Consider the following 14,193-nt stretch of genomic DNA (forward strand, 5'->3'; position numbering starts at 1 on the left):
AAATGCACTTTCATTACACATATCTATCATTCAAGCTCAAATTCCCATCATTATATGCCTATACAATTATTCATTCTAATTCATCCAATATTATTCAAGACATTGTGGTATATAATTAATCACAGAACAACAATAATGAAAATTAAGAACTTGCCTCCAGCTCCATTAGGACCAGAAAAGGATATTGATTTCTTAATAAGTAAAAAAGGTGTAGGGTACTTGAGCTCTTTAATGCAATTAATTTTTGTAATTAACTTTATAATTAGGTATATTTAAATGAAAAATTTAGTTGTATCTATATTAATGTTTTTCTTTTATCTGGTTGTTTTCTATGAATTACTTTGACTGCAAAAGCCTCAACTGCCAAGACATTATATCAGGGCATATAGAGCTAGAAACAATCTTAAGATTACTAACTTCCTGAATCTACAAGGACTTCTCTCCAAAATAGAGTCAAAATACAATTTGTCTACTTGACTATTTCCAGTCTTAAAAACACTACTCGAGAATTATAACTATTCCAAGACTTTTGGAATGCAGTTTTCATGATAGGTTTGAGGGGCTTTTTTACACTTTTATGGAGGTATAAATTATATGTCATAAAATTAATTGTAAGAGAAGAGTTGGATTTTTTAGTATGCTTATGTAGTTGAGCAGTCATCACTTTACTGTAAATTTATAATACAGCCATCACTTCAAAAGTCCCATTGTGTCCATTTTCAAAAAATCCCTGCTCCCACTCTCAGCCCCAGGCAACCACACATCTGCTTTCTATGTGTAGAGGGTTCTCCTTTCCTAGAAATTTCATATAAAAGGAGTCACATATTATGTATCCATTTGTGTCTGATTTTTCTTTTTTTATTTACCATAATTTGGAGATGCAGTGCCATCTATGTTGCATGTATCATTAGTTTGTTACTTTTATCGTTGAATAGCATTCCATTATATAGATACACAACATTCTGTTTACTCACTGCTTGTGGATGTTTGTATTTTTTCAATTTCTGGCAATTATGAATGACGCTGTTATGAACATTTATGAAGAAATGTTTGTGTGGACACATGTCTTGATTTCTCCCAAGTAGATATCTAGGAATTTAATTGCTGGATTATGCTCTAAGTTTATATTTAACTTTTTAAGAAGCTGACCAACTGTTTTCAAAAGTGACTGTACATTTTACATCCATACCAAAAATGAATGAGGGCTTCAATTTACCACATTTCAGCAAACAGTATTGTCACATTTATTATTATTATTATGGCCAGTCTTACCTATATATAGTGATATCTCATTGAAATTTAATGAATAAAAATTGTAAGCACCTTTTTGTGTATGCATTAGCTATTTGCCTTCTTTGCTGAATGTCCATTTAAAAATTTTGCCCATTTTTAATTTGATTGTATTATCATTTAGCCAAGCACAAATTCTTTATCGGATGTATGATTTGTAAATGTTTTTTCCAGTCTGTGACTTTTATGTTTACTTTCTTAATGGTATTTTTTGAAGTGCAAATGCTTTAAATTTTGATGCAGTATAATTCATCAATCTTTTATGAATTGTTCTTTTGGTGTACTATCTAAGAAACTTCTACATAAGCCAAGGTTGCAGAGGTCTTCTCTTATGTTTTTTTCAAGAAGTTTTATAGTTTTATCTTTTATATGTAAGCCTTTGATACATTTCAGTAAATTTTTGTGTATACTGTGAGATAGGTTCCAATTTCATTTCTTTGCATGTTGTAGCTACCTAATTTTTCCAGCATCGTTTGTTGAAAAGACCCCCGAACACTTAGTTGTCTTGGTACCTCTGTTAACAATCAATGAACCATTAATGTGAGAATGTATTTCTGGGCTTACTAGTTGATTACATTAATCAGTACTTTGTTTGCATATCTCCCTCCATATTGAGCCTATCTCTGTGGAAGCAAAGTTGGTGGATTTTCTTGCTGTCCCTGTGCTGATAAAACTGCAATTCTCACCAACTGCCATGAGGAGAGAGGTGGAGTTTTCTCCATACGTGAAGGCCTCATACTTTTACTGTTGTTGCACAAAGCTGGGGTATCTTTTCAAGAACAAATGCTTAGTTAGTGGGTACAGTGTATGTTATTTGGGTGATGGATACCATGAAAGTCCTGACTTGACCACTACTCAATCCATTCATGTATCAAAATTGCAAAGGTACCCCATAATTTTGAACAAATCAAAAGAAAAAAGCCCTGAAATGATTATTTTGATAACTTTATCTAGTTTCATAGATGTTTGTAGAAAGGGTGTTCTGACTTCTTCACATAGCCATGGCTGAAACTTCCTTTTCATGACTAATTTTTAAGGGGAAGAATATGCCGTTGAGCCTCATCTCAGCACACCTACCCACAGAAGTTGCTTGAAATTATTTTTGAAGTAATTTTTGGAACACCTGGGTCCATATGGCAGATTAAATCTACATGTTTATTCTCTGCTCCCTCCACAAAGTCACCAAAATAGCAGTAATAAAATTTTTAAAAACCCACAATGACTGTAAGAAAATAAGAGGAGCAACCAAAAAGTGTTTTGGAAGCTAGCAAAAGTATTAGACAAATGGTCACTGTCTTAACAGAACAGAGAAATGTGAAAACTATCTATCATTGGAAACAACAGAAAGATGTAAGTTGATAATACACCAGAAATTCAGAAGATACCATATACTATGTGTTTTGAATGGTGGCAAAATGAGGCTGAAAAGGAATACTGGGAAAGTCTTTCAAATGAGCAATTATGGCTATTGATTTCCAAACCTATTATGTGTTGCTAGAGGACTATACCTGGTATATCTGAGTACAAGACTGAGATTTTAACCCGTGGACATCTAGGGATATCAGCCATAGCTGAGGTGATAGTGAGCTACAGAAGATTAAAAGAAAGTAAGAACAGTGAGATACCTAAATCCCTTTCTTAATCAGAATGCTACTGGTAATATACACATCCCCTTAAACAAGGGATTGGAGTATGCTAAATAAATCTTACAGTTTAAAAAGCAGAGATGCAGGTAATGAGAATGAGAGGCTCCCACAAATTAGGCAAGTCATTACCTCTTTGCCCTATAATACAGTAGATACTGTCATTAGTCAACTAACTCCACTTGCATATGCAGAGCTTCCAAATACCAAGTTAGTGCCTCCTAACTATGAATGGGATCAGTGTAGGATATCCAGATATTTTATTAAAGTCAATAACAAGAAATATATAAATTAAATCAAACAAACAGAAGCACAAGGAATTTAGACTAAATAGTGACAATCCAAGAAACAAAAGAGATTCTTAAAAAACTATAATGGATAGATTTAGAGAGCTAATAAAAGTAAGACAAAAGCTATAAAGGAAGAAAAATTAGAAAGACTGAGATATAATAGGTGCTCAATAAACATTCGTTGAATGAAATGAATTTTTATAACTATAAAGGATGTATGTATTTATAAATAATTTATAATGGTTCAATGTAAAACACACATTCAACAAAAGAGTTGAAAGGCATGAGTGGAGAAATACACCAGAAATTAGAAGACTAATCCAAAAGATCCAATATCCCATTGAGAAATGGTCTTGAGAGACAGAGATGGGAATAGAGAGGTGGAGGTATGGAAATTATCAGGAGCCAACACAAGAAAATTTATAATACTGATGGACAATTATTTCCAGACTTAAAGGACCTACAGTTAGCCAATACAGTAAATGCTAAAAGGTCCACATTAAGGCCATATCATTGAAATTTCAGAATAGCTGGTATTTAAAAAAAAAAACTCTTAAAAGCTTCTAAAGAGAGAGAAAACATATTCTATAGAAAGTGTAGAAAATGTGAACAACATCAAATTTCTTAGCAGCAAGACTAAAAGCTACAAGAAAATAGAATAGTATCTTTACACCTCAGGGTAAAAATTATTTTCATACTGGAATCCCATACCCAGCCAAAATATCACATAATTTGAAGGTACAATTACTACATTTTTAGACTTGCAATATCTCAAAAATTTATCTGAAGTCCACTCTCTTTCAGGAAACTACTAAAAGACATACTATATTAAAATGAAGGATGAAACCAAGAAAAGAAAAGATGCAGATATCAGAAAAGGAATTGTATAATAATAATACCAATTCCTTGAAAATAGTCAAGTTAAGTCTCAGGATAACAGCTGGCTGACAAGCCTTCCAATCTTAATGGAGCAATAAGTTTGAGGGTTCCCAAAGAAATTTCTAAGAAAAGTAAAGGAAACTAATAGAAGACTTTACATTTCTACAAAACTGACAAATCTCAAATAATTGGTAGTTATGATGGGTTTGGTACATAGAAAGCTATGCAAAAAAAAAAACACCACCACAATTATTAAACCTAGGGAGAAACAAAATTAGTACATGAAACACAATGTAATTATAATGTACTATGTGCCCCTGTTATGAATAATTGTTACAGGCCCATTATATTATAAACATTATTGGATTAAAATTATAATATGAAGTTACTAGGATTAAAAGAAGGAAAATGTGTGTGGAAGATGTAGACCTGGGAATGAGAGAGACATCTCCATCTTCCATATTTAGAAGTCAATGAGTATCTAAACTGAAAAAAAATAAAAACCAGAGTATCAGTGTGTTACTCAAAAATACAAAGGAGATAAATTAAGAAGCACTAAAATAATTAAAATAGTATTCTTATAGGAGTAAGACTCAAGAGTGCAGAACAAACAGTGGGAGGCTCCTGATTTTGTCTCATAAGCCTGTTAAAACCATTTGACTTTTTTTTAAAAAGTCAGCTTTCCCAGGTTGAATGTTTGATTTTTTTTTTTTTCTTTTTAGACGGAGTCTCACTCTGTTGCCCAGGCTGCAGTGTAGTGGCATGATCTTGGCTCACTGCAACCTCCACCACCCGGGTTCAAGTGATTCTCCTGCCTCAACCTCCCGAGTAGCTGGTACTACAGGCATGTGTCACTATGCCTGGCTAATTTTTGTATTTTTAGTAGAGACGGGGTTTCACCATGTTGGCCAGGCTGGTCTTGAACTGTTAACCTCAAGCAATCCACCCACCTCGGCCTCCCAAAGTGCTGGGATTACAGATGTGAGCCACTGTGCCTAGCCTTGATTTTTTAAATGCGGTTTTAAAATATGAAATTTGAAATGTAAAAAAGAAATTATTATGTGTTTGCATGTTACTTTCTAAATGCGTTATTTTAAAAGTCATTCTACTAATTTTCATTTTTTACAAACTGTATAAAGTTAAATTAACTCACAAGAGAGGACTTTAATCCACTAATTACTTATTTGAATGGACAAAGCTGAAACCAAGTCCAAAGTTGAGTTATATCGATTTGTCAAGAAATCCCTTCTGGAGATGAGGTTGTCATTGTATTGCTATGCTGTTTTAACTAGTAAAATACTTCTGCCTTAGGATATGCTTTTTTCGTATCCTGGAATTTATTTTCCTTCCAGGAAAATATCATGAAGCTGGAGGCATGATCATTAAAATGCACAAGAACAGATGTTGCTGGGTCTCTGTCAGGCACTGAGCAAACGTTTGGATGTGTCATTTCTTCCAGTTACTGTGGATGAAGAGCCCAAGAATGGTGTGTTAGTTTCTTAGGGCTGCCATAACAAGTTACCCCAAACTTGGTGCCTTAATACAACAGACCTTTATTATCTCATACTTCTCAAGGCCACAAGTACAAAATCAAGGTGTAGGTAGTAGAGAACTCTACTCTGCAGCCTGTAGGGGAGAAGCACTCCTTGCCTTTGACAGTTTATGGTGGCTGCAAGCCCATTCTTTAGTTTGTTGTTGCGTAACTCTCATTTCTGCCTTGGTCTTCACCTGGACTTCTCCTTTCATCTCTGTCTCCCTCCTTTGGGTGTCTCTTCTAAGGACCCTTGTCACTGGATTTAGGGTCCACCCAGATAATCTAGGATGATCTCATCTTGAGACTCTTAGCTTAATTATGTTTGCAAAGACCCTTTTGTCACATAAGGTCATATTCACAGGTTCCTGGGTTAGATGTGGATATATATATATATTTTTAAGCCCTCAATTCAATTCACAAAAAAAAAGAAAAAAAAGAGTAGAGGAATAACGAGGCAAATATCACTTGTTATTTACTTTAATGACATGTCGTATTTGGACAAACACAAAGCTAAGCCTGGAATTCCAATATCTTGGGAAATGAAAGATAAAAGCAGTCAGAAAAAAGTAGAACTATGAAGACAGTTTTATAAACTAGCTACTAATTCTTTTCTTTTTAGATTTACCATTAACCTCTTCCACTATTATGCCCTCTGTAAACTTGATTGGCTTGTTGTCTATTTTAAAACCACGTTTTAAGGCAAAAACAGTGTTGGCTTGTTCTCAGTGACTTCATTTTCTGAATAAACAAGACTGAACCCTTTTAAATGTCAGTAGAAACCTTTCTGGGAAGCACTATTTTTTTGCACACTAAAGACAATATACTTAACATAATTTAACCACTTTATGTATTCAATCATCTTTCCCATTTTAAAATTAAATAATGTTTTATATAAAATACGTGAATTCTCTGTAGCAATTTAAATTTTGATGTAGTATTGTACACATTATATAGGAATGTATTTATATGCTTTATTGAGTAAAAAAAGGAGGGGGGCAGAATATGCCAAGAAAATTTTTTAAGGACTATTGTTTGTTTGAAATGGTTACCAGTTAATTTCTATATATAAATGCAATGATTCTATTCTTATTGTATGCCAGGAAATGTTTGAAAATAAACAAATAGTGAAATAGACTTAGGGTAGTCTAAACAATTTAAAGAGTATCAATTTTCTTAGAATCATAGAATTTAGAAACAGTGTTAAATATGAAGTCCAAACTCATTTTATATGCCTAGTGGCAATTGACATTATGTGATTTGCTCTATGTCACATATCTGGCTATGACACATGTAAAATTTTAGGTTTCTAACATCATTCTATTCTCACTATTTTTCTATCACTGTTAACCTGACAAATGCATCCACTTTGGACATTTTAAGTGTTTGTGAAAAATTAATGCATCCTCAATGCTTGAGAATGTTCATCTTTATGGAAACCAAATAGTATTTTAAAAGCAGGATTTTGGGAAATAATTTGTATTTGATTTTTTTTTTTTGGTCACTTTTTCAATGGATGACCTTACTCAAACTGCTTAATTTCTTTGAGCCTCAGCTACTTTGTTTGCAAAATGAAAGGACTACTATCTAATCCACAGGACTATTTTGAGACCAAATGAGATAAACTCAAGTTGACACTAGCTCTCAGCCTGTATATAATGACTATTCAATCAGTGCTAGTTTCCTTCCCTGTACTGCTTATGAAAAAATCAGTCAGTTATATTATAAGCCTGTTGTGATGTATTCAATTGTGTTCCTCCCACCTCAAAATTCTTGTGTTGAAGTTCTGATCCCCAATACCTCAAAGCAAATTTCTGCTGTTTAAGCCGGGGGTCCCCAGTCCCCAGGCCACGAACTGGTATCGGTTTGTGGCCTGTTAGGAGCACGACTGTACAGCAGGAGGTGTGCAGTGGGTGAGCCTGCGAAGTTTCATCTCTATTTACAGCTGCCCCCACATCAGTCACATTACTGCCTTAGTTCCCACCTCCTGTCAAATCAGCAGCGGCATTAGATTCTCATAGGAGCACAAACCCTATTGTGAATTGTGCATGTGGGGATTTAGGTTGCCTGATATTTAGGAGAATCTAATGCCTGATGATCTGCCACTGTCTCCCATCTTCCCCAGATGGGAGCGTCTAGTTGTAGTAAAACAAGCTCAGGTCTCCCACTGATTCTACATTATAGTGAGTTGTATAATTATTTCATTATATAATACAATGTAAATAATAAAAATAAAGTGTACAATAAATGTAATGTGCTTGAGGCCAGGCATGGTGGCTCACACCTGCAACCCCAGCACTTATGGAGGCCAAGGTGGGTGGATCATTTGAGATCAAGAGTTGGAGACCAGCCTGGCCAACCTGGTGAAACCCCAACTGTACTAAAAATACAAAAAATTAGCCAGGTGCAGTGGTGTACACCTGTAATCTCAGCTACTCAGGAGGCTGAGGCACGAGAATCGCTTGAACCTGGGAGGCAGAGGTTGCAGTGAGCCGAGATCATGCGACTGTACTCCAGCCTGGGCAACAGCGAGACTCCATCTCAAAAAAAAAAAAAAAAAAGAAAAGAAAAAGAAAAAGTAATGTGCCTGAATCATCCTGAAAGTATTTCCCCATCTTCCCCATAGAAAAATTGTCTTCCACCAAACAGGTCCCTGGTGCCAAAAGGGTTGGCACTGGTTTTAGCCACCCGGCCGCTGGTGTAAGCCACTCAGTTTGTGGTGTTTTGTTATGGCAGCCCTAGGAAACTAATGCACCTGTATTTCTTGGATTGATGGTTACTTGTAACGACATCTCTTAGGGATATTTTTTCAGCAGTCAGTCTGTATCAGGATCTGTAAGGTCCTTCTTTTCCAATTTCAAGGAAAGCAGGTCCAAAATCCCTTTCACCTAACTCTTAGTTGAGATGCTGTTCAAGAATGGAGAAGGTAAGGGGCCTCTCCAATATATGTGATTCTGGTTCCAATCTTCCAATATCTTACTATGCCCATACTATTTGTACAGGTTATAGGTTTGTGGAATAGATAGAGATCCTGATCTCTGTATCTATATCTGTATCTGATGTACATACTCTACATCTAAATCTGTTGAGCTTTCTATGAAACATAATACCACAAGCTTTTCCCCCTTATTTTATAAAAGACTTGCTGAAAACACCGTTTTAATAAAATTGTCATGTCATACACTCTCATATATTTTACCATAATTTGCCCACTGTTAACATGTTGTTAGGCAATTGAAGGCCTTTCGCCTTTCTGCCACATCCCTTCAAATGAAGCTTTGCCCACATTTCAGAATATTTTCTTGAGATAGTGTCCCAGAAAGGCTAAAAGCTATAAACTAGGCCAAAGGTAATAAACATTTTAATATTCCTAATACTTATCACCAAGTTGCTTCACAGAAAAGCTGGTTGTTCTTTCCTTTTGAATTTAATCACAAGAGAATAATCTTGGTAGCAAGAGTAAGAAGGTCATAGAGGGCATTGGAAGCATTAGTGTTCAACAGGCACAAGCAGGTAATAAATATCACCTTATGAAAAGCTCAAAGCCATGCACGGTGTTTGCATAACATGTTGCTAACTGAAGACCTCTCTGGTTCACAACCTTTCTGAAACTCAGCGTTTAAATGCAATATAGCCTATTAAATTGTCAGCTCAAGTACTCAGCAGAAGGCATCTCTATCTTCTTTGCTCTTGGGGATGTTTCTACTGACATGCACACTGGAGTTCAGAGATAATTTTCAATAAACTGTTGTCACTTGAAAATAAACAGTCTGGACAATGTATGGTCCATTTGGAGCACTGAGAAAATAAACAATCTAGGGTATGCTTCCTTCCTGTCTCTGTAGCCCTTTTTGGAATGTGTGTTCCAAATACTTCCCCTTCTTCCCCAAAGCAGGAGGTTTTATTTAAAATAAAGCTGTTTATTTGACATTTCTGGGAGACCCTTTTCTGAGGAACCACAGCAATGAATGGCTTTGCATCCTTGCTTCGAAGAAACCAATTTATCCTCCTGGTACTATTTCTTTTGCAAATTCAGAGTCTGGGTCTGGATATTGATAGCCGTCCTACCGCTGAAGTCTGTGCCACACACACAATTTCACCAGGACCCAAAGGTGAGGAAAGAAAACCACAATTTTCATGTATAATAAATATGATGTCTTCCCTCATCTCTGAACCCCTTCCTAGATTTCAATGACTTTCTCTTCTCTCCTCCCTAGTTTCCTCCCACTTTCCTTCTATTTTGGAAAATCAGGATTTTCCAGATCTGGTCTGTTACTTATTTAAAGCTCTCCCTTGATGTTAGGTAAGAGGATGTTGGGAAGGGGAAACCCAGGACAGAGATCTGAGGGAACTTACCCAGGGCAGGGGGAAATTCCCTGTTCCGTTCTGCTCCGGGGCAGATGCACAATCCAGGCATGAGTCTTCAGAAGTCCTTTCCTTCCTTAAAAGCATCTCTATTATTGCACTGTTTGTATTCTCCTCCTTTCTAATACTGATGCTGGTAAAGCTGTTTAAGCAAAGGTCAGTAACATAAAACTTAAATCTTAAATATATATTTCATAAGTTAATGGGATCCTGAGTTCCAATGTAGAGGATGGAAACATTTTGTCAAGCATTGAAGGTAGTATATAAATGAACATTTCTTTATTTGGAAGTGTAGTCTCTGGGGCCAAATGCCTTCTGCTCAAGAATGGTAGAATACTGCAAAATGTTCTCAAGTACAGCCAAGGTCCAAATATGCTTTAAGCAACTAGTAGATTTAAAAAAAATCTATTTTTCTGGTTTTAGCTTTTACCCTTTTGTTCTGAAAGTGGTCACTGCACTGCAGATTGGTGCTCCCTTATTAGTAATTCATGCTGTTTCTCCAGGCTATAGGGTAGAAGAATTGCAGCTGCTTAAAATTTTAAGTAGAAAAAAGTGTTTTTCCAAAAAACAAAATTCAGAAATACATTGCCCCATGCTTGTCAGTTATTTAAATGTGTATTGCTTAAAGTGCATTTTTCTTAATCACTGAATTAATTTTCCTCTAAGATTGCAATCCAAGTTTTAACCTTTGATACGATAAAATAAATGCTGTGAGGAACAATGAGACCTTAGAGCTTCCAAATAATTTCTTGGGTGAATAAATGAATAATGCGAGGGCAAATGTTCAGAAAGAAAGTTTTGATTAGAAATAAAGTATTTACTTAAAACCGTTACTGAAGTTTCCTTAGAGTATAGGAAACTTTAGATTATTCCTGGGGTGTCATGGAGGCATCGAAAATTAAAGTTTTCCTTGTCCCTGCAAATCGGAGAATCCATTTGAGAATAGCACTATTTTTTACCTAATAGAAAACTTCTCCCTTCCCATTTTCCCATTAGAAACCCTGTTAAAATTTCAAACAGTGGAAATCTCATTAACTTTCCTCCTGAGCATGTGCAGACATTATGAGATAATTACAAGCCAGAGTGTGACAAAATGAAGTGAGTGATCCTGGGGAGAGGGACTTGGGAAGCGGTGCTCTAGAACCGTGGGTTCTAGAACTAAGTCTGTTATGTTCTTGGGTGTGATTTCCTCTTCTTCATCCAGAGCCTGGAAACTGTATCACATGGACTCCAAATTTTATTTTTAATAAAATTTTATTCTTAATAAAATTCTTAATAAAATAAATTCTTAATAAAATTTAATAAATTTTGTTCTTAATAAAGAAATCCATGATCCTGGAATGTACTGAATACCTACTAAGATCCAGGCATCATGTTAGATGCTAGGGGTTGGAAGCTAAGATAAGTAACCTGTCCTAGCTCTCGCATCTACATACCAAGCTTTGTATTCTATTACAAACTCTTGAGGCCGGCACCAATTTATGCTTTTTCTTTGAAAATTTCGTACACACCTCAAAGCACCTAAAGCAACATGAGTATATTCATCACTGCCTTTCCTGTGCTCTAGGCACCATGCTAGATGATATGGGTACACCAGAAACCAAGACATGATACCTTCTCTTAAGATATGAACAGTGGGCCAGGTGTGTTGCCTGTAATCCCAACACTTTGGGAGGCCAAGGCAGGTGGATCACTTGAGTCCAAGAGTTTGAGACCAGCCTGGGTGACATAAAGAGACCCCATCTCTACAAAAAATTAAAATAATTTTTTAAAAATTAGCCAGGTGTGGTGGTGCACACCTGTAGTCCCAGTTACTTGGACGTCTGAGGCAGGAGGATTGCTTAAGTCCAGACAGTTGAGACTGCACGGGCCATGATCATGCCACTTCACTCCAGCCTGGACAACAGAGTGAGACCCCATCTCAAAAAAAATATATATATATATGTAAACTGCCATCTACTCTACCTTGTTCCTTCATGAATACTGTGACAACCCCTCCCCACTCCAAAATAAGGCAGATATGTATATTTACCTCTACAAAATTAAAAAGAATAGTATGATGGTTAAGTAAATGTTTTAAAGGTCTGCGTTATTACTGTTTTTTCAATATTTTTCCCCTAAGATCAAGCTAGTCTTAATACTTTTCTCCATGGCTAATCATCTCATTACTGTATTTACTAGCACTGCAGCACAGTGCTCAGAAGTTTCTAGATACTCTGGGAAACAGATAGTGAAGTGAATTTTCCCTAAATTCATCTGGGAGAGTGAAAACTAAATGAATTATTTAGAATTGCAGAATGCCATTTGTGAAAACCCAGTAATGCTAACCAGTCATAGAATATATTGACCAATATACAGATATTATTTTTAAAGTCTTATTTCCCAGACATGGTTTAGTGGAAAGAAGGGCACTGGAGTCAATCTGATTATCTTCAGCATGTTGTTACATCTGTTACACTTCAGTGTCTTCATTTGCAAAATGAGCCTTCATCACAGACCTCTTTTAAGAATTATGATAACCAATGTGAACTTTAAGCTGTACAGACATCATCAATAGAAATTTTAACAAATTCTATTTTATCTTTTCCTTCTCTCCCTATCTAAGTCTGTTAAGTAACAATTTTGAGAATAAGTTATCAAAATGACTCTGTTGCAAGCCATCATTATTTTTCTTTCTATGCCTTAAACTTATCATTTATGTTACCTAATAGGAAAATGAAATGTTCTCTCTCGCTCTCTCTCTCCTTCTCCCTCCTTCCCTCCCTCTCTCTCTCCCCCCTCCTTCCCTCCCTCCCTCCCTCTCTCCCCCTCTCTCTCTTTCTCTCTCTCTCTCCCTCTCTCCCTTTCTCTCTTTTTTTCTCCCTCCTCCCCTATCTTGGTGGTTTCTTTAAACAATTTATGTGAAATTCTGACCTCTAGTGGTCTCCCTTGAAAATAACAGCGATAAAATATGTACAACTATTAGGTATCCATAAAAATTTTAAAAGAAACATAAATGGACACAAAGCAAAAGAGAGGCAAGTTTTAAACAAAACATGTTAAAAAATGATTTTAACCAATAAATGTGGATGATGCTTTACAATTTTCAAGGACCTTTAAAATCATTGTCTTGTTTAATTTCCACAATTTCCCTATGTGGTACCAATTTCTTTAAACTTAGACCTAAGGAAACAATTCCAGCGGGGCCAAGGGGAGTGCCCGAGTTCTTTCAGCAGGTGGAATCTTGCAACTTGAACTTGACCCTGGGCCTTCTGGCTCCAAGTCCAGTGTCATTTCATGACATCCACTAGTTTATACTAGTTATATATCAGGTTAAAAAATACAGTCCCCCAGTCACATTTTGGTGATTAAAAAAATGTACAGGGCAAAGTCAAAGAACATGGCATCACAAAACCTCACAGCCCAGCATTGTCTTGGGTACTAAAATATGCTGAAAATGATGGCATATCTCCTCTTTGATAATCAACTTCATTACTTCATTAATTTGTTTGGAAATAATGTTATTTTACCCTATTGCTTATTTGGATGTTTGCTAGCTTTTTAGTAGGGCCTTTTCAATGACATTTTTGTGTGTGTGACCTACAAGGTCTTGTTTCCAACTGGCTTCTCTCAGCTTCTCCCATATCATTTCAAACTGCTCTTTTCACTTTTGCTTTTCAATGGGCATGCTGGTCTTGGCTCTCCTTCCTGACTCGGGACCTTGGCTCTTGATGGCTCCTCTGCCTGGCCCACACTTACCCAGATCTTCCCAAGGATAGTTCCTTCTCCTCATGGAGGTCTTAGCTCAAATGCCATCTGTGCAGCAAGGCCCTGCCTACCTACCCCTGTACTCTTTGTCATAGTTCCCATGGTGTTTTCTTTTCACAGGCTTATTACTAAGTGAAAATATCTTGTGTATTGATGCATGTAGAGTGAGTCCTGGAGTGCAAGCTTCCCGAATGGACAAGGATACCAGTCCTTCTTGCTGAGCATGGTTTTCTAAACCTAGAAGAGCTCCCGACACATAGTGGGTGCTCAATGCATATTTTTGATTAAATGAATCTACCCAAATTGTCCATGAAAGACCCCCAACATTTTAATTTGAGGTATTAATCTATTAACACAACTCTTTCAAAATATCCTCTAAGTATGTCCTGAAGTTGCTAAAAACTGTTGCACATGCTCCCAAAAAAGGACTACTCCTGGGGGCCATGGC

At 36.2% G+C, this 14,193-nt stretch overlaps 1 protein-coding gene and 1 long non-coding RNA gene across 2 annotated transcripts in view; one reads left to right on the plus strand and one right to left on the minus strand.

The window, feature by feature from the left end:
- Positions 1 to 5,265: 5,265 nt before the first annotated feature.
- Positions 5,266 to 11,098, minus strand: LOC109027884 (uncharacterized). The gene is made up of 2 exons (XR_002006968.1): positions 9,990 to 11,098; positions 5,266 to 5,564 (listed from the first exon to the last, which is right to left on the minus strand). It is a non-coding gene; the product is annotated as an uncharacterized lncRNA (long non-coding RNA).
- COLEC10 (collectin subfamily member 10) overlaps positions 9,481 to 14,193 on the plus strand; it is a 48,910-nt gene continuing 44,197 nt past the window's right edge. The window contains exon 1 of the mRNA XM_004047465.4: positions 9,481 to 9,745. Coding sequence (XP_004047513.1) covers positions 9,598 to 9,745 — 148 coding nt within the window. The 5' untranslated portion in view covers positions 9,481 to 9,597. The remainder of the gene's footprint in view (positions 9,746 to 14,193) is intronic.

The sequence above is a fragment of the Gorilla gorilla genome, chromosome 7 (assembly GCF_029281585.2).
Source record: "Gorilla gorilla gorilla isolate KB3781 chromosome 7, NHGRI_mGorGor1-v2.1_pri, whole genome shotgun sequence".
Taxonomy (NCBI): domain Eukaryota; kingdom Metazoa; phylum Chordata; class Mammalia; order Primates; family Hominidae; genus Gorilla; species Gorilla gorilla.